The 24,764-nt window shown below is 33.5% G+C and overlaps 1 protein-coding gene and 1 non-coding gene across 2 annotated transcripts; one reads left to right on the top strand and one right to left on the bottom strand.

The window, feature by feature from the left end:
• Positions 1-983: 983 nt before the first annotated feature.
• Positions 984-1,090, bottom strand: LOC121209241 (small nucleolar RNA R71). The gene has a single exon (XR_005904358.1). It is a non-coding gene; the product is annotated as a small nucleolar RNA R71 (small nucleolar RNA).
• A 13,940-nt stretch (positions 1,091-15,030) lies between these two features.
• On the top strand, positions 15,031-19,275 carry LOC107896927 (uncharacterized). Its single transcript, XM_016822237.2, has 7 exons — positions 15,031-15,323; positions 15,996-16,105; positions 16,893-17,042; positions 17,147-17,382; positions 17,900-18,010; positions 18,495-18,539; positions 18,893-19,275. Exons 1-7 carry the CDS (start codon positions 15,221-15,223, stop codon positions 19,050-19,052), a joined length of 915 nt encoding a protein of 304 aa, XP_016677726.1. The 5' UTR covers positions 15,031-15,220; the 3' UTR covers positions 19,053-19,275.
• Positions 19,276-24,764: the final 5,489 nt, after the last annotated feature.

Raw genomic sequence — 24,764 nt, 5'->3', positions numbered from 1 at the left:
AGTATTTTCCCTAAATTTCTTTTTCTGTAATTTCTTAGTTTAATTAATTAGTCAGATAAACAAAACCCTTTTATTTTTTAGGCTAGATAGTAAAAAGAAAGTTGATACTAGTAATTTTAGTTCCTTTGGGTTCGATAATTCGGTCTTGCTAAAGCTATACTACTGTTCGATAGGTACATTTGCCTTCATCGTGATAATAGTAAGTTTCAAGAACGATTCATTATAAATATTTAAAACCTGTCACGAATATCACGTATCAAGTTTTTGGTGCTGTTTTCGGGGAGCTAAGATATTAGGAACACTCGATTTTTATTACTTTAGCCATTTTACTTTTATTGTAATTTAAATTTTTATTTTCTTTTCTAATTCTTCATTTATTTTCTTCTGACAGGTTTTTCTAGTTTATAACCAGGAGAAACCCGTAAGGACCATAACTGTTTGATAGTGAGATCGATCGCACAGTTCGCAGAAACCGATGAGAAATAAGGTGAAGCTTACGTTACACAGAAAAGCAAGAGGAAGATAATTCAACCACCACCGAGGAGATGGCTGAAAACCAAGAAAATCTGCTACCTCCTGTGATTGCTGTTAGTCCAGTAAATCAGAATCCTGCTCTGCGCACTATGTATGATTATGCTAAACCTTCTTTAACAGAAACTGAATCGAGCATAGTTAGACCTGTTGTAGCTGCAAATACTTTTGAACTGAAACCTAACACAATTCAAATGATACAATAATTTGTTCAGTTTGATGGTTTGCAGGACGAAGATCCCAATGCTCACTTAGCAAAATTTTTGGAACTATGCGGTACATTTAAAATTAATGGTGTTTTTGATGACGCCATTCGCCTTCGGTTATTCCCTTTTTTTTTGAGAAACAAAGCTAAACAGTGGTTGAATTCGTTACCACAAGGGTCAATCACTACTTGGGAACAAATGATCGAAAAGTTCTTATTAAAATACTTTCTGCCGACTAAAACGGCTAAATTACGTAATGATATCTCTTCTTTTGTGCAGATGGATTTAGAAATACTCTACGATGCGTGGGAGAGATACAAGGACCTTTTGCAAAGATGCCCTCGCCATGGGTTACCACCCTGGCTACAGGTTCAAACTTTTCACAATGGCCTGAATCCTTCGACTCGACAAATGGTTGACGCAGCTGCTGGCGAAACCATCAATAATAAAATATCTGAAAATGCCTATGAATTTATAGAAGAGATGTCACTGAATAACTATTAGTGGCAAGTCATGAGGATAAAGCCAATGAAAACAGTCGGTGTTTATAATGTCGATTCGGTCACCATGCTCTCTAATCAGGTAGAACTCTTGAATAAGAAAATTGATGGTTTTCTTAGTTCTTCACAGGTTCACCTAGTAATGCAGTGCGAAGCAAATGGAGGTGGATCGAGCAATTCAGAATACCCACCTTATGGCCACAACATGGAGAATGAGCAGTTAAATTACATGGGTAATAATCCTCGATCTCAAAACAATCCATATAACAACAATTACAATACAGGTTGGAGGAATCACCCAAATTTTTCATCGGGAGGCCAAGGAAATCAAAAACCACCACCCCCTCCAGGCTTTTAGCAACCACCATACCAACAGGATAAAAAGCCAAACCTTGAGGAGATGCTAACCAAATTCATCTCGGTGTCAAAGACTCGTTTTCAAAATACCGAGACAACACTCAAATCAACAAGTATCGATCCAAAGGCTCGAAACTCAAATTGGATAGCTGGCTAAGATAATTTCAGAAAGAGCACCAGGAAATCTACCTAGTAACACCGAACCCAATCCAAAAGCACATGTGAAAGCAGTTACACTAAGGAGTGGGAAAGTGTTAGCTGAATCGAAAAAGAAGCCACAACAAGAAGCTGACAAAAGCAAAGAAGATGAGGTAAAACCCGAAAGCAATGACAATCCAATCCCAAAAGAATATAAACCACCAATTCCATACCCAGAAAAGTTGAAGAAAGACCGCATGGATGCACAATTTGGTAAATTCCTTGAACTTTTTAAACAACTACATATTAACTTACCTTTTGTTGAATCTATATCGTAGATGCCTACATACGCAAAATTTTTAAATGAGCTCCTAACAAACAAAAGGAAGTTTGAAGACTTATCTACAGTGAAACTTAATGAGGAATGCTCGGCTATACTCCAAAAAAAACTGCCAACCAAACTAAAAGATCCAGAAAGTTTTACTATACCCTGCTTAATTGGTAGTTTTAACATTGATAAGGCACTAGCTGATTTAGGTGCTAGCATTAATTTGATGCCATATAAAATGTTTAAACAACTTGGTCTTGGGGACCCTAAACCCACTAGGATGAGTATTCAAGTAGCTGATAGATCTGTTAAATATCCTAGGGGTATTATAGAGGACATACTTGTAAAAGTAGATAAATTTATATTCCCTGTTGACTTCGTTGTGCTTGATATGGATGAAGATATTGAAGTGCCTTTAATCTTAAGGCGTCCATTTTTATCCACCGCAAGGGCTATTATTGATGTGGGTGATGGTAAAATGGTACTTAGAGTAGGTGACGAAGAAATCATTTTTAAAATTTATGATGCCATGAGATTTTCTAGGAAACAAGATGACTCGTGTTATTTTATTGACTCTATTGATCATGTTGCTCAAGATTCTTTTCAGGAAATCATACATAAGGACACGTTGGAACTGTGCCATGCCCAAGGAGAGGAGATAGATGACGATGATTCTGAGATAGGTAAAATAAAAGTTAAACTGAACTTCAATGAATCTTCCCAAAGACAAGTAGAATATGAGGACATTAAAGGGAACGATGATTTTAAGCAAAAACCCTCTATTGAAGAACCTCCCAAACTGGAACTCAAACAATTACCAATCACTTAGAATACGCATTCCTTGGAAATAATTCTACATTACTAGTTATTATTGCGTCTAACTTGCAACCTAAGGAGAAAGAGGAATTAATCCAAGTATTAAAAGAACATAGAAATGCCATAGCTTGGAAAATTTCTAACATTAAAGGGATCAGCCCTTCTTTTTGCACCCACAAAATTTTAATGGAAGATGAATATAAACCATGTCTGCAAGTTCAAAGACAACTGAACCTCAACATGAAGGAAGTTGTTAAAGCCGAGGTAATTAAACTTCTAGATTGGAATTATTTATCCTATTTCTGACAGTTCTTGGGTAAGTCCAGTGCAGGTTGTTCCTAAGAAAAGAGGCATGACTGTGGTAGCCAATGAGAAGAATGAACTAATTCCAACTAGGACAGTCATAGGTTGGAGAGTTTGCACTGACTATAGGAAGCTAAATGATACCACGAGAAAAGATCACTTCCTCTTGCCATTCATTGACAAATGTTGGAAAGACTATCAGGGCACATGTATTACTGCTTCTTAGACGGACTATCTGGCTATTTTCAAATCCCAATAGCTCCTGAAGATCAGGAATAAATGACATTCACATGTCCATACGGTACATTTGCTTATCGAAGAATGCCCTTTGGATTATGTAACGCTCCTACTACGTTCCACCACTACATGATGGCCATCTTTGATGAACTCGTAGAAGATATCATGGAGGTATTTATGGATGTTTTCTAGGTATTGGATAACTCTTTCCATCTTTGCCTTAAAATTTTAAAACGAGTTCTAATAAGATGTGAGGAAACGAACCTTGTACTTAACTGGGAAAAATGTCACTTTATGGTTCAAAAAGGTATTGTGCTAGGACATAAAATTTCTAGTAAAGGGATTAAGGTTGATAAATCTAAAGTTGAAATCACTGAAAATTTACCTCCTCCAAGTTCGGTTAAGGCTATTAGAAGTTTTTTAGGACATGTTGGGTTTTTATAGAATATTTATTAAAGAATTTCCTAAAATAGCTAAGCCTTTAACCAAATTACTAGAAAAAGATATGCTCTTTAATTTTGATCAGGAATGTTTAGAATCATTTAATACTCTAAAGGATAAATTGATTAATGCTCCAATTATAATAGCACCTGATTGGAATTTACCTTTTGAACTAATGTGTGATGAGAGTGACTTTGCAGTAGGTGCAGTTTTGGGACAGCGAAGGGACAAGCACTTTCAACCTATTTATTATGCCAGCAAAACATTGACAGCCGCACAGGAGAACTACACCACCAAGGAGAAAGAATTGTTAGTTGCGGTTTTTGCATTCGATAAATTTAGGTCATATCTAATATTGTCTAAAGTTGTCATTTATACTGACCATTCTACCCTTTGTTACCTGTTAACTAAGACTGAGGCAAAACCTCGACTCATTCGATAGATTTTGTTATTGCAGGAATTCGACTTGGAAATTCAAAATAAGAAATGAGCAGAAAATCTCGCAGTTGATCATTTATCCAGGCTTGAAAATTCAAGTACTAAAGAGCTAGATGAAGTGGAAATAAATGATTCATTCCCTAAAGAACAATTTTTTGCTATTTCTGACTCGGAGGTACCTTGGTTTGCAGACATCGCGGATTTTTTAGCCGCTAACGTTATCCCAAAAGGATTGACACATCAGCAAAAGAAACAATTCTTTACTGATGTAAAAAAACAATTTTTGGGAAGATCATTTTCTTTTCTGTATATGTGCAGATCAAGTCATTCGGCGATGCGTTACAAGAACAGAAGCATTAAAAATCTTAGAACATTGCCACTCAGGACCAGCTGGAGGACATTACGGTGGAAATAAGACCACACATAAAATACTTGAATCAGGTTTTTATTGGCGCACCTTATTCAAAGATGCCAACAGGTATGTTATTTCTTGTGACAAATGCCAAAGGACAAGGAATATCTTTAACCGTGATGAAATGCCTCAGACATATATGCTTTCATGTGAAATATTTGATGTTTGGGGTATCAATTTCATGGGTCCATTCCCTATTTCATTTGGAAATAAATATATCTTAGTAGCTATCGATTATATGTCTAAATGGGTTGAAGCCCAAGCTCTGCCTACAAATCATGCTAGAGTAGTCGTTCGTTTCCTTAAAAAACTTTTCTCCTGATTTGGAACACCTAGATTAATCATCAGCGATAGGGGGACTCATTTTTGTAATGCCCAATTTGAAAAGACAGTTTACCACCGAATAGCTACCCCTTACCACCCTCAAACTAGTGGCCAAGTCGAAGTGGAAAATCGAGAACTTAAACGTATCCTAGAAAAGACGGTAGAATTAATCAGGAAAGATTGGGCAACGAAAGTAGATGATGCATTATGGGCTTATAGAACTGCTTGTAAAACCCTTATAGGAACATCACCATACAAACTCGTTTATGGAAAAAGTTTTCATCTACCATTTGAGTTAGAACACAAAGTATTCTGGGCTATAAAATTTCTAAACTTTGATCCCAAACTTGCAGGTGAAAACAAGTTGATGCAGTTAAACGAGTTAGACGAATGACGAACCTATGCATATGAAAATTCAAGACTATATAAGGAAGCAACGAAACGACGCCATGATGCTCGGTTAAAACAAAATAAACAATTTGAAGTTGGAGATCTTGTACTATTATATAACTCAAGACTCAAATTGTTCCCTGGGAAACTTAAATCACGATGGTCAGGTCCATTCGTAGTCAAAACAATTTTCCCATACGGCACCATAGAAATAAGTCACCAATCGCAATGTACTTTCAAAGCAAATGGACATCACCTCAAACTTTACAATGGTGAGAAATTTAAAGATGACAGGGAGGAGCTACGGCTCCACGAATCTCCTTAAGTATACTCACACGGTAAAGTTTAGCTTAGACTTTAAATAAGCTTAGAAATTTTAGTTTTTAAAATCTAACATACTAACCAAATCATTGAACACAGGCTTTTCAGAACCACACGGACATGTCGTAGGCCGTGCACATATTACGGGATGCAACACGGCCGTGCGATACGGCTGTGTGAAAACAGGGTAAAATTTTTTTCCCCAACACGGGATGCTATAAGTAGTCACGCCTGTCAATTTAACACAGGCGTGCGCTTGCATACACTAGCGTGGGAGAAGCGAACGGAGATAGACACGACCGTGCAACATGGCCGTGCACACCAATGCGCCTAATTTCAAAAATTACGAAACGCACGGGCTAAGCTTAGAGCACACAAGCGTGCCCCACGGCCGTGTACCCTAATTTCTCTATAAACATCTATTATTTATTTTATTGTATTTTTATCTCTATATTTTGAAATTATTTTTTAAAGTCCTTTTAATACTATTTTATCCTGAGTTTTTACAATTTTATTCTTCGGCTATTTCGTTACGAGTAATTATGCTTCAGTATACCTCTTAAAGAGTTCCTGATTTTATCACAGTCAGAAAGAGCTCCAAAGCTTATCCTCGCATAAGAACTAAAAACTCCACCGGGAAAGGTTCTCCACGACTACTATGTCCTACTCGACCACGACCATAGCTACCACCAGATATAATATTCTTTTGGCGTAGGACTTATGGACTAATGAACCTCTACCACCACCGGAGTATCCTCCTCCACTATCACACTGATTATCCTCCAAAACTCCAGTTCAAGGAATTCATTCATCATTCAGGAAGTTTCACTTCTCTCTCTATCTTGTGATTATGAATCTATCTTTTTCATTATATCTATCTTTGTACATTGAGGTCAATGTACATCTTAAGTGTGGGGGGTCTTTTATATCATCATTAGAAATCCCTGAATTGTGTCTTATTCTCATGTAAATCATTTATATTACTATTAGAATGAATTTTAATTAATTTATGATTTTTATTGATATGTCTTGAATTAAAACATAGGCATTTATGCATTGAGTGTTTAAACTTTAAGACATTAGGGAATCAAGCATGATAAGTTGATTTTTGAAGAATTAAAAACTTTTAGGTTGTTTTTCCCAAGTTTAGGTATTATCTTGAGTTGAAATTCACAGGTTTAAACATCACAAAGCCATAATTTTTGTGAGATTTTGAGCCTTTAGAGCATCTATCATTTCTTTCATGCTCACTTTTATTGTTACTTTGAGTGCGTCAGTATTGAATTGTTATTCTAGAACTTGCTTGATTATGCATGTGAAGACAACACCATTTGAGTTGATAGGTCAAAATGATAAAGGCACTTAGGTTTAACCTACTCACTCCACAAAAGCCTACCTTCATAATTAACCCTTAGTGAACCCCTTTGAGCCTAACAAGCCATTAATTGATTTACCCTCAATATTAACCCATAAACCATTATTGTTGAAATCCCCTAATTTGATCCATATTTTTTCGAGATTTGATTTGAACTAATTGCTTAGCTATGTTTTGCTCTTCTATGTAGCTGACTTGTTCTTAAAAAAAATCATACTTACATATTAGTAGTAATTCAGTATTGTTGAGCCGCAGTATCTAAATTCCATCTTCTGAGAAGAAGCTCACTTGTACTCAATTGATGTTTAATTACTTTTTCTAGTTAGGCAATTTTTCAATTCAATCTCGATTCTAACCTTTTCTTTCAGCTTGTGACCACACCCTCTAACCAAAGCCACATTACAACCCTTTAAAGACCTTTTGATTGATGTTCGTCTCAATATATAGTGGTAGAGATTTGATTTTCATGTAAGCTCGAAGGTAATTACTTAGATGAGGGGATACACCTATGCTTTCATGATAAAATACTCAACTTGGAATGTTTGAAACTTTGATGTTCTTTCAGTTGAATTTTCAATGTATGATTACCTATGGATTATTTTAAGATATTATCGATAGAAATTATAAGTTGAGAAGAATTTATTTTGATTATGAGTTGAAGGTTTTGCTTGAGGACAAGCAAATGCTTAAGTGTGAGGGTATTTGATAAACCATAATTTATACATATTTCTATCACATGCTTAACACATTTTATGGATGATTTTTCCTTAAAATTGGTGAATTCGATGCTCCTAATGCCTTAATTTCATGTTTTATACTTAGGCGAGCATAGGAGAGTGAAAGGAACGAGAAACGGGCCAAAAACGAAGAAAATAGGCCAACGTACGAAATCAACACGGCCTGGACTTCCTCACACGGGCAGACCACATGGCCGTGTCCCTTTGGCAAGGTCAAAGCATGATTTACATGGGTAGATCACACGCCCTTGCCCATTTAACAACCTTGACCATGTCCTTATGTAATCACACACGGGTGTCAAGTTTAGTCCAATTCGAAAAAAGCCAATTTGAGGGCTCTTAGGCATTCCAAAGCCTATTTAAACACTTGAGGAGGCACTTAGACGGGGGACGCAGAGGAGGAAGCAAGGAATTGCTCAAGGAAAATCGATCGATCCATCTCAGAAGCTAGATTCACCATCAAGACTGAAGATCTCCCTTCAAATTCCCTTAGGAGTTTTGGGTTTTCTTATGTTTTGTTATTTTTATTCTTTTGAGATGTTTTCTTTCATTAGTATGAACTAAAACCCCTAAATAACTAAGGAGAATGAAATCCAAGACGGATCTTGTTATTATTATCTGAATTGTATGATAAATATTTGACTTGTTCTTAATTTTTTGTTCTTAATTCTTGTTTTGATATTCCAGGATATTGATTCAAGTTAAGCTCTTACTCAGAAGAGGAATAGACCCTGTCTAAGAGTAAATTTGTCATAATTAAGCGGAGTTGATTGCGCGCCTAGAGATAGGGTAACAAGATTTTACTGGATTAGGGTGAAACCTAATAAGTGGATCCATAGATCGAGTTAATGCAACCCTAGAGCATTAATTAAAAAGAGATTTTAATTATTCAATCTAGGGTTAGACGTTGCTAGTCTCGAGAGAGATAAAATATAACTTAGGGATCTCTATGGAACAAGTTGAATGAATAAATTGTTCGATTCAGAGTCAAATAACAAGTGAAGTCTTGGTGGATTTTTCCTTAGGTATTGTCTTAATCAATCGCGTTTTCCAAAAAGTATTTTCCCTAAATTTCTTTTTCTGTAATTTCTTAGTTTAATTAATTAGTCAGATAAACAAAACCCTTTTATTTTTAGGCTAGATAATAAAAAGAAAGTTAATACTAGTACTTTTAGTTCCTTTGGGTTTGATAATTCGGTCTTGCTAAAGCTATACTATAGTTTGATAGGTACACTTGCCTTCATCGTGATAATAGCTAGTTTCGAGAACGATTCATTATAAATATTTAAAACCTATCACGAATATCATGTATCAATAGTCTAATTCAAAATTCAGAATTGATAAAGATGATTGTCTGAGATTCTGAGATAGAATTTGTGTTTCGAGAAATCCAGAGTTAATTCAGATGATTTTGAGTGAAGCTCATAACAGTCGATTATTTGTGCATCCGGGTAGTACGAAAATGTGTAATGATCTGAAACAACATTATTGGTGGTCTGGAATGAAAAGAGATATCTTTGACTTTGTTTCGAGATGTTTGATCTGTCAGCAAGTTAAAGTTGAACATCAGGTGTCATCTGGTTTGTTACGACCGATTATGGTTTTGGAGTGGAATAGTAACAATGGATTTTATTTCAGGTTTGCCCCTATCCCCGAGAAATAAAGATGCTATTTTGGTCGTAGTAGATCAACTGACGAAATTAGCTCATTTTATTCCTGTTCGATCTGATTACTCACTAGATAAGTTGGCTGAGTTATACATTTCTAATATTGTGAGATTACATGGTGTGCCATTGTCCACAGTGTTAGACAGAGATCCGAGATTCACATCACGATTCTGGAATAAATTTCAAGATACTTTGGGTACTAAATTGCACTTTAGTACTGCTTTTCACCCACAAATGGATGGTCAATCCGAGCGGATCTTTCTGATACTCAAGGATATGTTGAGATGCATTCTTGAGTTTGAAGGTACGTGGGAACAATATTTGCCCTTCATTGAATTCGCTTATAATAATAGTTTTCAGTCTAGCATTAAAAGGGCACCATACGAAGCTTTATATGGTCGTAAATGCCGTACACCTTTGTATTGGATTGAGCTCAGTGAAAATAAGATTCACGAAATTGATTTGATAAAAGAAACCGAACAGAAAGTAAAAGTGATCCGAGATAGTTTGAAAGTAGCTTCTGATCGTCAGAAATCTTATACGGATCTGAAAAGAAAAGATATTCACTTTGAGATCGATGACAGAGTGTTTTTGAAGGTGTCTCCATGGAAGAAATTTCTTCGGTTCAGTAGAAAAGGAAAATTGGGTCCGAGGTTCATTGGGCCGTATAAGATTACCGAGTGTATTAGGTCGGTAGCATATAGATTATTGTTGCCACCAGAGTTAGAAAAGATTCATGATGTGTTTCATGTATCGATGCTTCGACGATACAGATTCGATCCTTCGCATGTGATTCCTCCGTCTGAGATTGAAATTCAGTCTGATATGACTTACGAAGAAAAGTTGATCCGTACCTTAGCTCGAGAGGTTAAAGAGCTGCGTAATAAGATTTTCAAAGACGAATATCCCTAAAGGGGGGAAAATTGTAACAGTCCAGTTTAGACCCTAGTCAAAAAGTAGTTTCGGGACCACATATCCGAGTTTGAAAAATATTTAAATAATATTTTATGTGCTTATGATATGTGAATGAGCATGTGTGAAAATCTCGTATCAAAATTTGAATGTTTGTGTGCTTAAGTTTGAAAAAAGGATATAATCGCGTAAAATATGAAAGTTGCTTGCTACTTGTTAAAAGTGCTTAATCGATTTGGCTTTATGATTGAGAGGTCCTTATGATGCAATTCGACCATTGAACATATGAGTGGACATTTATGACCTTATAAGTTAATATTTTAAATAATTATAATGCAAGGGTAAAATAGTAATTGAAGAATTAATATATGTTTAATAAAATTAAAAGCATGAAATTAGCTAGGGTTCGGCTTTGATTTCCTTTGATTAAGGTATGGTTTTGACTTGGTTTTTAATAGTTTCTACGTTTTTGTAATTGTTGCTTCGTATACTATCAAGCCCATATCTCAATTTCTGATTTTTATGATGATTTTGAAATGTTCCATGGATGAATTCATGAGCTTTATATTGTTAATTGATGAAATATGAAAGTTTGATGTTGCGTTTATATGTTTTGTCTTTGGATTTTTAATGATTTTGAGTAAAATGGGCTAAATTGTAAAATTTGTAATTTGAGGGACTAAAATGTAAAATAAATGAAATGTGTGGACTTGAATAAGAGCTATGAATATTCAGCCAAACATAAGTATGTGCAAATTATGTGTATTTTGTGATTTTGTGAATTAGGGACTAAAGTGTTAAAATGTGAAAAGGTGAGGCTAGTTTGCAAATTGCCCTAAATATGTATCTATGGATTGTTTTGAATGAATTTTTGATTGAATAAGTTAAATTTGAATTTATATAGATCAAGAATTAAAGAAAATCGAAATTAGATCGGGGGAAGTCGAAAGTTGTCGAGTAACCATTTTCATCCATCCGAATCCGTACAAGGTAAGTCAATATACAATAAACTTGCTTGAATTGAATTATTATTGTTCATATGATATTGAATTGTGATGAATGAATATTCAAGCTCAATATGTGCTATTCGAGTAAGTATCGATAAAGTTCCGACGTCTGAAAAGCTCCGTATTAACTCTAGGAATAGTTAGGATACATATGTCATGACATAGGATTGCGCTATGTGATTTCGTGTAAGACAACGTCTGGGACATTGGCATCGACTTCTGTTTTATGTGTAAAACCATATTTAGGAATTAGCATCGTATCTGATTTTGTGTAAAACCCTGTCTGGGACAGTGGCATCGATGTTTGATTACATGTAAGACCACGTCTGAGACATTGGCATTGTATATGTTCTCTGAGCTATCTGTATATTCTTACGTTTCTGAACGGTTCAACGGGCATTCCGAGAAAATGAATGAATAAGTGAACATGTATTCGATTCAGGTACATTTGAATTGTGTACTATATTTGAAATGAAAGGTAAGTATATGTGCAAATGATGATCTATGATCCAAGTATATGAATATGAGGTTTGGTATTTGGATCCAAAGTATAAGTAATTTGATGATGTTTATATGCTTTAAATGATAAGTTTATTTGTATATGGCTTACTAAGCTTTTGAAAGCTTACTTTGTGTGTGTTTACATTGTTTTATAGATATCGAAGCTACTGTGAGCTCGGGGATTGTCGAGGATCGTCACCACACTATCGAATCTCATTTTGGTACCTTTTGAAAATGTATATAGTAAAGTATGGCATGTATAGGCTAGAAGTACTTTGGATAGGATTTGTAATGTTTATATTTAGATATGTGATATGGCTTGATATGGTTGTGTTTATGTTTTGATTTTGGTATATGAAATGTGATGCAAAATTATCTATTTGATGTGTTCATGAATAGCTAAGAGAAATGGTAAGTTTGGCAAGTTTTGGTATGAGATTTGGTCATGAGTTTAGAGATTATGAAACCATATGTTTTGATATGATTTGATCTTATGTTTTGGCACAATTGAGTTGAGTTTATAAGCATGTAAATGGTTGATAATGTTATGGCATGAATGTTGTATGGTTTGGTATAGAAATTGGTTGAAATTGTTGTGTAAATATGCTTGGTTTGGTGCTTATAGGTTTGACCCAATTGGGATGGCAAGTTGGCTATAAAAATAACCTATTTTTGTTTACACGGCCAGAGACACGGGAGTGTGTCTCAGCCGTGTGCGACACACGGCTATGTTGCACGGCCGTGTGTCCCCTGGATTACCCTACAATTGTAAGTCAGGCTCGAGCATGGTCAAGGCACACGGACATGTGGCTAGCCATGTGGCCCAAGTCAGATTCGACCACAGCCAAGGCACACAGGCGTGTCTTGTGGCCGTGTGAGCAAGTCAGTATGTACGCCCTGTTTCGACACGGCCTAGACACATAGGCGTGTCTAATGCTGTATAAGGCACATGGCCTGTTTACACGAGCGTGTGACCTCTACTTCTTTGAAAATATTTAAGTTTTGGAAAAATTTGTATGTGTTCGGTTTTGTCCCGACTCCTTTCTAATGTATGTTTAAGGTCTCGATGGCCTATATAAGGGACTTTATATTGATATTTGGTCTTTGATGCTTTGATGATTATGAAATGTATGTTAATTGTTTCGATTCGTCTGGTAATGCCTTTAACCCTAGTCCGACGATGAATACGGGTTAGGGGTGTTACACCATTTATGTCAAATTCCACTATCAATGGTCTAATTTCATTATAAGGACTTCCAGATTTAAATTTCATAGCCAATAGACACTTTTAACAAGTAGAATGCAACTTTTGCATTTTACGCGATTTAGTCATTCTTCTCAAATTGAGTTATTAAATGATAAAATTAGCTCACGAAATTTTCACACATATATAATCACATGCTGTAAACACATAAAATAATATTAAAAATAATTTTTTGACCTCAGATTTGTGGTTCTGAAATCATTGTTTCGATTCAATTAAAATCGAGCTATTACAAGATTAAACAGAATTGTCCCCATAGTATGCATTAATATATGATTTTGCTCTATTGAAGATCCTGCGGGCTTTGCTCCCAAAAGACCCACCTCCAAAATAATATCAACTGCATATTTCTTTTGACAAATAAATAACCCCAAATAGCTACGAGCTACCTCTATCCCCAAAGAACTGAGATACTCCTTAAAAGTTTTAAAAACACTGGAATCATTCCCAAAAATAAGCAAATCATCAACATAAACTAGAACATTAAAGCGTATAAATTCCTTAGTGTATGTAAAGAGAGAATAATCAGATATTATTAAATAAATCCATAACCTTTCAGTGCAGAAACAAACTTCACAAACCAACATTGAGGAGCATGTTTCAACTCATACAAAGACTTGCGTAAATGGCAAACCATTTCAGGCTTACCAAGAGAAAAACTTGGAGGAAGCTTCATGTAAACCTCTTAATCAAGATCACTATGTAGGAAGGCATTATGGACATCCATCTGATGTAACTCCCAATTTTTGAAGCTATAATAGCTAAGGAAACCGAACAGTCACCATTTTCTCCACAGGTATGAAAGTTTCATTATAGTCAATACCTTCCACCTAGTGATTACCAAAAACAACAAGTAGAGTTTTAAGTCTTTCAATACTTCCATAGGAGTCATATTTAATCTTGTACACCTACTTATTACCTAGTGCTCTTTTTCCAGGAGGAAGTATTTTCATAGACCAAGTGTCATTATCCTTCAGAGCACAAATCTCATTTTGCATAGCATCATGCCATCTTGTATCCTTCACATCCTCTTTAAAAGACTGTGACTTGACCCCTGCAGTAATAGCTGCAAGAAAATTTCAATGTTTTATAGTAAATTTGTCACAATTAACATATGCAATATACGAAATAAAGTACCTGAGGAAGGCTCTAAAACAGGTATGAGTGATAAAATCTCAAAGCTTCATAAAGGGAAATTTCTCCTTATGCCATCGTCATAATTCGGACACATCATTACCCAAAGCCCTCTATACAACCATGTCATCGGAGAAAAAAGAAGATATCATAGGTGCCGGAGAACTCACAGGTGGCGAACTCAAAGGCTGCAGAGTAGCAAGCGGATGAATTGTCATGGGTTCTAACACCTCTAATTCACCAAAATATGTATAAAAAATTATGTCTCCCATATGACAAAGCAACATTGTCAAGCTCAATTGTTGCAACATTCTTATTCAAATATGGAAAAATATCCTAAAAGAATTTCCATCGCGGGATACAAAGAAGTTCTTAGAATTTAGATCATATAAATAATTGTTAAGTTTAGAACTTGGAAAAAAATGTTAAATCACTATTTGAAGCCTGAATTTGACAACTATTCTCATATTGGAGCTTGAACTTTTCTATTATTCAAACTAGACACTAAACTTAATAATCGCCTAATGCTGTGAAGTTTAGAACTTAACTTAGATAAAAAAATTTAACTCCAATACGAGAACAATTATTAAATTTAAATCCTAATTTTGATTAAAAAATTTGATACCCTAATGTGAAAAAATTAGGGAGCTAAAAAATATTTAACTCGTAAAAAATTTATACCTATTACCAAGTTCATTTAATCATATTTTAATCAAACACTTTCCGATAAGAAACTTTCCTTGGAATCACAAATTCTAACGTTTGAAGAATCATAACAAGCGAAAGAAGCGGTTGTGCTTTATATGACAAATCGTACTTTGTCACTATTCTTAATGTAAAAGGATACAATACAAGTCTCTTGAAAAGGTTTGAGGTTTGTGATGGAAGGTGCTGAAGCAGAGGAAACCTTGAAGGTGTTGGACGCCTCTCTCTCTCACATCAAATGGCGTCTTAAATCTTCTTCAAAGCGTCGTCTCCAAATAGGTCCTTTTTTCGCTTCTCTTCTTTCTTTCTGAGTTATTTCCAATATTTCACTTTCTGGGTTTTCTCTACTTTTCCTTTTCGCTCTGTTTTCTTTTTTGGGTATTTTGTTTTCTTAAATAACTGAAGGCTGAAATAAGCTAAACTTCTAATTTTTGTATTGCTGAAAGGCATAGTAGTTTTAGTTTACTCGGTTTGTGGGTGAAAAGCATGAATTTTATTGTTCTTTGTTTCAATTCCTTTGCAAAATCAAGGTTTGACAATTTAATTTACTCTCAGTCGAGGTAAGTATAGGATATGGGTACATGTTCGACATGAGTATACTCAATTTTCCAATGTGTATTTGATACTTCAGCAAAAATGAACATGATTTTGCTTTTGTGTGGATCAAATAGATTAAATGTCTGCAAAATACTTTGTTCAATTTTGATGAAGTCTGATTTTGATTTTTGTTGTTGCCTAGATGCAAAAGCAACAATCAAATGGAATTTGTTGTAGCTTGGCAATGTTTTGACATGTAGTGCAAAAACTAGAATGTCCTAACCCATCTATTGTATCCATGAACTGCCCTATTGCATATTGAAATCGAAAGAAGTATGGTATCTCTAGAAGTTGATCTTTTGTTATGTAAAATTGAATTATTCCAATCATAACTTGGTACTAATGCTTTGGAAGATGTTCTGGCTGTCTGCACGAGAATGAGGCCAGTTGTGATGATTGACTATGGTGGGAAGATGCCTGAACTGCAAGAAAATCTTTGTGCATTTCTTGAGCACTGTCGAAAGGTCTTACTCCACATTGATTTAATAGATTATTTGAGGAATAGAATTTGAATTTATATATCCTTACAACCTTTCTTTTTATTGCTTGTTCTGGTTTTCTTGCATTTAGAGTTGTGGAATCCGCTTTTCAACGAGCTAATGTTTTTTAATTGATGTTTATATCACACTACATCTCATTCTGTGCCTTGTTTGATCCGTACGTAGCTATATCATTGAACTGCATAGTGATATGAAGAACATATGTAGGCATTTTTGGATATGTAAATCGTTTTTGTCCTCAGTTTTATGTTTTACAAACTATGGGATTGAAACCTTTCCATCAAATTATTTGTAGAAATTTACTTAATTTAATCCTTTTCATATCTAAGTGGTAAGATCCTTTTTCAAACTTTTTACACTAATCAAGTCACTTTTTTTTTAACCTGGAATAGTATCATCTTTATCAATGATTTATAATAATATTTTGGATATCAACCATCAAAAACGCCTTGCAAGTATACTGATTTAAACCCTACTATTTTGTGGCTGCAGACAAAGAATATTTTTGGTTATTGTAAGCTAAAATCCCATAGGCATAGTCAAATATCAGTAACATTGCATCATATAAATAGTCTTGCTAGTTACAATCATAACTATTTGTCGGATAGGCGATTCTAGTTGTAGTGGACCATCTACTTTTGTGTTCATACCGGTTTCATATTGAAAATGTCTGTGCTAGATGCCCTACACAATTGTTACATCTTTTGATAATGTTTGTTATTGCCTTTTCTCCTAATATAATTTCATTCAGGATTCAACCATTTTTGAACCGCTAAGAGTAATGGTTATAGAAGATATGATATATTTGATACACGTAAAAGAAATGGCTGAGTATGTGAGTTCAAGCTTGAGTTTGGAAGTGGAATGGCTATTTGTGGATCTAGAACAGGATCCAGCTAAGGTAAAACTTTCCTAAGTGCTTTAACTTTCCATAAATTTTTTCTGTCCTGTCTAAAGGATTCATCTTTTACCTTCTGAACCTAGAACTTCACATTTTTGTTCCAGATGAGAACACTAGACGACAAAAGTTTACTAGGGATGCAGCTTATATCAATTCAGAAGTTATTCTCTTTATATTTTCCTCTTGAAGGAATGAGAAATGATCTCTTGCCACCTGGCAGGGCAGAACCCATGGCAGATTCCAAATCCTTAAGCAAGCAGATTGGTTCTCAGTCCTCTGTACTTATGGATCTCAGCAGCTGCATGCATGACACTGAGGTCACTGTGCCAACTGTAAATGGGTATCTTTTAATATCATTACATATTTGTATAATTTATACCTATAGTATATCATGTCTCTATACCAACACATACTTTGTTAAACACATGCAGCTTTTTGAGAAAAATACATGTTATTTGGACTTGGGTCTGAGTGTTAAATAAGGATATGTTTTCCAATACGGATATATTCAATTTTTTCTAAGTTTTTCCATTTATTTGAGGAATCTTGGAGGATCATATCCTGATGCCTGTATCTGAATATGCATCAGATGTGGATGCCAACCACTGTACAAACTTTTGATAATATGCTACCTAAATGTGCTCCAAAATGGTTTGTCCACATTGAGAAGTCAGTGGCATCGTCTAATTTGGGCAATTTTCTCTGTTCCTAAGTTCTTACATAAGCGACTTGCCATTGTATCCCTGGCATATAAGTTGGCTGACTATATAATATCTCGAAAACCATGTTGATTTGCTGCAGGTGGTTTCTACATTTGTGGTACCTTACATATGACTTTGATTTCTGTCCTGGTGCAGATGGCTTCTTGGTTATCCAATAGTGTACTTGTTTAGCAAGGATCATATTGAAGATGCTATATATAACCTTTCCACAAAATTTCTTCGCATCTACAAAATTTTGGTATCAAGGTTTGATTTTCCGATTCTTGTCTTTAGAATTTTTAACTTTAAAATATAAATGAAGGTCCAGCAGTCTCTAGAATGATAAGAAATTCCACTATGTCTGAGTACATGCTGGAAATTTTATTGTTTCTCAGTTACATATCCTAGCTATGTTCCTGGAAATTGCCTAAGAAGGTTGATCTGGTCTGAAAAATCCAAATTTTGAAGCTTACAATGAAAGAAAGTGAAGTAATTAGTATAATATGGAGGAACTGGATTGGAGTAAATATATTCCTCAGTATCTGAATGAATCTGTTAAAATGTATGGTATATAGGTTCAACTTTTGAGGATCACCATGAGTTTCTTTCCCAACTTGTGTCCTCAAGAATGCAGATTCCTTATCTGATATATTGCTATAAACGACATAAAGCTAATAGTTTGTTCATGTTAAAATTTTGAATTATTTCAGGACGCTAATAGTTTGTCATGTTAAATTTTGAATTATTGCAGGACAAGTGCCCCCAATAAAGGATCCCAACCAGAAGAATTAATGAGGTAAGTTCCTTGTAGTAATTTGTAAGAGTCTCCAGGTAAGTTTTAATTACATTCTTTGAGAGAGCAAGAAGAGAAACACCATTACATTTTGCCATGCTCCCTGGGGTGGCACAAGGGCTCTGGAGCGACAAACTTGTGATTCTCTAGCGATTGCCAGTCCCAAATTCGACTGTTACAATTGAAAGCTTGGATATTATACGTAGATATTACTCAGTTGTAGACTTTAATGATTGGAAACTAGTTTCTGCAGAAGCTGCATTCTTTGTTGCAGCCACAACGACACACACACATATATGCATCATGGTAGAACTTATCTTTTATATTCAAGATTACATCAATGTACTTTTACGCAGTTTTTCAGTTCCCTATGAACTGAGCATGAGAGGGAGCAATGAGCCATGGGTGGAGACATTCTTGGCTTGCTTGCAGTCGAAATGGGGAAGATGCAAACAAACTTGGAGCTCCTTGGAAATGGAGGTTAGCGAATGCTACCCACAAGCAATTGCCTTATAGCAAAGGCTACCTCTCTAATGCCAATCAAACCCTAGTTCCTTGCTTATTCAGAAAAAGGAAAAACCCTAGCTCCTTCCTGCCCCCGTTTCAGTGTGCATGGTCAATATTTACATTATCCAACACTGTATTCAAATCTAGATGAAAGATAATGGTAATGTAACGAACGATATAATAGGATCCAGATTTTAGTTTTGTTTGTATCTATGCTACTGCTGTTTTTCAATTTCTTTTAGTAGTTTTAACGCCTCTGTTGCAAGTAAAAGATATGTTTTAAATAATATTATTATTAATAATATTTAAAAAAAATGATCATTTTTTTAATAAGAAAAAAATTATCAATTCAAGGGTTAAATTTTCTATATTCAAATAATTAATTGCTCAAAAAATAAAAATTGACATATAATAATTTAATTGATATATAAGATTCATTATATAATAATGTGTGAAAATTGTAGAATTATAAAATGTATAATTTTTAATAAATAAGAGAGAAAATTGTAGTGCAAAAGAATATAATTAAAGCTTTAGCTTAAGGATAAAAGAAAAGAGTTGTAAATGTTTGGATTCTAATACCACAAATTTTGGATATAATCTCTTAAAACATAAACCTCTGAATCTAATAAATTAAGCGTAAAGTTCTATTATTAAATATTTAGCATTAAAAAAATTATTTTTGATCTATACTATAATTAAAGAATCTACTCATTATTTAAAAAAAAAAACTCCATGAATTTATATATCATGATATGAATTTAATAAAAATAGTATCTAAAAAAAAAACCATCAATTCACACGCTATTCTTTTAGATTACAGTCATACATTGATGAAAGAAAAAAAATGAAAAAAAATTGTTTTTGAAAAGTGATATATTACTGATTTTCATATTTAATAAGATGTGCAACTTATTTTAAAATTTAAATTTTGGTACATTTAAAATTTAGTTTTTCTTTTTAATTTAAAAATATAAATTTAATTGTTTACATTGTTAATATTTTTCTGTTAAATTCATGTCTATTAGAATGAAATATCATTGGTTATATTCTAATAAATCTATCAAGACAATTTGACTGTACTTATAATTAGAATTGAATTTTTTTAAATTCAAAAATAGAAGAATTAAATTTTTAAAAATAAAAATAGAGGAATAAATTCTAAATATGTGAAAAAATACAAGGAGTTGAGTATATTTTAATCCAATTTAAACTTAGAGTTAGTAAATACATTTTAAAAAAAAGTTGTAAGACTGGAGATAACAGAATACGGACATAAAAACTAACACAACTCATACCAACGAAGCGGTGGTAAGTTGAGCAAAGAAGTTAGCCAACTTTGTTTAAGAAAGGGGCCTCCATAAGATGTAATTTAGGGAGGATAGGATATCATTAACAGTAATACAGATAGGTTGATGCTTGCCTTTTGGTAGTATGTAGTTTGTGAATTTAATGAGGATGTGTTTTATTGATTAAAGTTTCGATTTTGTTACCTCAAGTTTTGGGTTTTATTTTATTTTTTTATATATATGGTGTTTTAATCAATAAAATTTGTTATGTTTACACAAATTAAATCGTAGGTAATCAACAAAAATTCTCATCATGCGATGAATATATTTGATCTCGTTATACTAATTTGTATCTTTGCCTCATTATGTACAATAAAGAAACATATATCACAAATTTCATACCTCAATTGATTTATTCTTTTAAATAAATTCCACAGAAATAATTATCTCTCCCTCAGATCCATTGAGATAAGCTCAATTTACAAATCCTCTTTTATATAAATTTCCTTCCTTTTTGTTCAAATATCATTTAAAGTTTTTAATACCTTTTATCACAAAATTTATATACATTTTCTATGCGCACATATCTTTTTGTTCATCTAAATTCACACAATATAGACACATAGAACATCATAATTTTAAAAATTTTCTAAACTCAAATGACAACTAGTCATACATATTATAAACATGATTTTTACCTCAACTAATAATTAAATCTTCTAAGCCTACCAATTATTGCAAAAAATAAAATAAAATCGAAATTCAGTCCTCAATTCAAAACTTTGTATATTATTTTTCCATTATTTATCCAGCAAATATGGATAAGAAAAATCACCCTCATAAAAATTGTAACTTAATTTCATTATTTATATCTTTAATGTTGATTGAAAAAAATATATATATTTTCGCAATTCAAGATTAAAACATTAAATTTGAAAAAAAGTTAGGCATAAACTTTAGTTAGATTGTTTATGATTAATTGATGATCCTAATTTGTGAAATCAATAAGAGACCACACTTTTGTTAAATGATGCTTAACAAAAACAAGTAAAAAACAATTTAAATATACTTAACATATATATATACATATATTACTATCACTGCTGCATCATATGTCGCTCTATCACATATCATTATTTTCATGTTATCATCCCATCCAAAACCACTTTCAGCCCGAATTATGCATATAATCTGCCACTGGCTTTTTACAGTCCTCAAATGATTTTCCACATGCTTTGTATCTTATTGGACTCGAAATCTTTTAGAAATAGCTACGACAACTCGATTAATAGAAACTGCTTTGAAAGTGTACAAGCCCAAAACTGCCCGGGCCCATACAAAACCAATGATAAACATAAATAAAAGTCCAAATTTATTAACAGTCTAAATGTCCAAAACAACAGGCCCAAAATACAATAAAACCTATGGCCCAACAAATTATCAGCCCAAAAATTTAAAACCCTAGAGCCCAAATAGCCCAAAACTTAAGCTAATTTTTCAGCAAAAAAGGGCAAAAACCCTAGCTGCTAGCCGCCGTCACTCCTTCTCGTGCCTCCATATCCACACGCCACCTACGGCCTCCGTACCTACAAAAAAGGGACAACAGTAAGATAGTAAGGAAAAAAACGATAGAAAAAAAACTTTGTATTTTTCTTTCGGCTATAAAGGCTAAAGAGAATGGATGTATTTTTTTACACACACACAACACAGAAATAAAAAAATAGCAATCAAAAGAGAACAAAAAATTTCTTAAGGTGGTTCTTTTTTCTTTCTTTATTTTTAACTTCATTTTTCTTAAATAAAACATAAAGTAAAAAGAAATCGGAACTTACCCCTTGTTTTTTTTTATTCTACAAAAAAATTTGACTTTTGACCTTTCGGCCGCTGTGAACTGCAGCGCCATCATTGGCGACCGGTGGCCAACGTGGCAGGCGATGGTCGGATTCTTGGCCTGGAATCGGGAGGGGAGGGAGAGAATTTGAGAGAATTTTGGAAGTTTTTTTTGGAGAAATAAGGAAAAATGAATTTTTTTTCTAATTTTTTTGACTTATATAGGCCATCCAAACGACGTCGTTTTGGGCTTAAATCACTGACGCCAAAACAGTGTCGTTTTGCTTATGACCCGATTTCGACGCAAACCAGAGCCCAGGATCTGCATGTTTTTTAAAATGGAAGGGCTAATTGAACCTTTGGCCCTTCCGCTTTTTTTTATTGTTTTACAATTAAGCTCTTTTCATTTTTAAATTTTGGCCCTATAATTTATTTCGACTCGTAATTTGGTCTGCCTTAAAACTGTGCATTTTGGAGGATGGGATTATTGCCCATTTTGGTACCTTATTGTTATTCTCGCGTTCAAATCGGTCAACTTCCTTTTGCTTATTTTTGATTTACCCCAAAATTTTGTTTTAAGGTTCGATTTTGTCCTTTTTTTGTTATTTTTTGCTATTTTGTTGTTAAATTAACTAATTTATTATATTATTACTATTATATTTCTATTTATATTTAATTATCTAACTTTTCTTAAAAATACATTTATTTTATTATATCTTCTCATCATTTATTTATTTATATCCTTTTAACTATGAATTATTCATTATTTATGTTAATCTTATTATCATTATTTTTTTAATACACATATCTTATTTTATCCTCACTTTTGTTATTATCAGTTTTATTATTTATTTAGTTATATCTTTTATATAAATTTTAAATATTAGATTTTTTTTCATTATATTATTACTAATATCATCTTCATTATTGTTAATATTATTATTAAATTGTTTTACGTAATATTTATTCATTCTATTTGTTTAATATTATTTATATCATGTTATCTATTTATTTAGTTTATTTATTTATTACTCTAGCACTCTCTTTTTTTATAATTGTTTAATCTCTCATTTGTGTAAAATTTGTTTATTATCATCATTTTATTTAAAATTTTTCTTTGTTATTTATTTATTTCCCTTTCAATACTTTCATGTTCACCTTTCATTTTTTTATCATGTGTATTATGTTCTTGTTACTTCAAATACATGTTGCATTATTATTTTTCGCCAAGTATGACCCTTTCCGCGTTTTAAATGTTTTTCAACGTAATCAAATAAAATACGCACATGTCATTTTAAACCTTTTATTATTATTTTTAATTCATAAACGAAATTTTGAAAATAAGCGATATTTCATATTTTGGGAATTCGGGAAATCTTACCCTAACTTATGGAGTTTCAATTTTCTCGTCAAATCTAAATAGCCAAATATCTTTTTAAATTTTAAAATATATGAATTCTAAATAAAAATAAAGGTAATATTCGACGATTAGAAACTCGAGAAGGTCGTGCCCTAAATTATAGGGTTTCGATTCTTTTTCTCGTTGGATTTAAATAACCAAATATTCTTTTTTTTTAAATCGAAGTACGATTTTTAAAATAAAACAATTAAAAGGCAAGCTTATTTTCGAGGGTTCAAATGATGTGTCCTAACTTACGGGATGTGACATTTTGTTATCTCGAGACGAGAGGACCTTTAATGTCCATTTTAATTTATTCAAGCGTTTTCTCTTTTAAATAATATTAATACAAAAGGATCATATTTTAAATTCTTTTCGAGTTTTCAACTTTCGACATTAAGACATCAATTAATCAATTAGGTACCAATTTTGGGCGTTATAAGGATGCTAATCCTTCCTCGTACATAACCGACTCCCGAATCTATTTTCTCGAATTACGAAGGCCTAGATTGTTGTTTTACTAAGTCAAAACGTTTTATTAAAACGATTAATTACAAGGTGACCCAATCGCACCTCATAAAAAAAGGTTGGTGGCGACTCTTGTTTTCGTTTTCAAAATAAAAGTCGACCCTCTTTAAAAAAAAAGAGGTTTCGATAGCTTGGCGACTTCGCTGGGGACAAATAAGAGAGTTAAGCCACAAATTGATTATTTTTTGTCTTTTTATCGAAAATTGGAAATTTGGTTTAAAATTACGATCCTGTCATTGCATTTCATTTGTCATTTTTTTTATTTTTGCTTTATCAGTTCGAGTCTTGGAATGTTTTCGCATATTGCATTGCATATCCGTTCGATCTTATCCTTTTAAGTGAGAGTGAGAAGCTAGTCCTTCGTGAGGTCTTCACCTCCGTATAGAATAGTGGATCGCTGTCGGGATACATCCGTACCTATGTCTTCGTGAGATTTTCATCTCAGTATAGCCATAGGAAAATGTATTCCTTTGAATTGAACTCGGTCCTTATGAGCATATAATGGGTGAGGATCGAGGAATCTGCCGGTTCGGGTACCTTTTCTCTAGAACCAAACCACATATAGCGAGCCTTAATAGCTCACCCTAGGTAGAGCCACTCCAAACCTTAGTGGTCACCCAAATAGGTGCTCTGTCTGTCATTTATGTTTTTTTGTACTGACATGTTTCTTTTGTT

This window comes from Gossypium hirsutum, chromosome A10 (genome assembly GCF_007990345.1).
Source record: "Gossypium hirsutum isolate 1008001.06 chromosome A10, Gossypium_hirsutum_v2.1, whole genome shotgun sequence".
Lineage (NCBI taxonomy): Eukaryota > Viridiplantae > Streptophyta > Magnoliopsida > Malvales > Malvaceae > Gossypium > Gossypium hirsutum.
This window is presented reverse-complemented; position numbering and strand designations above follow the sequence as displayed.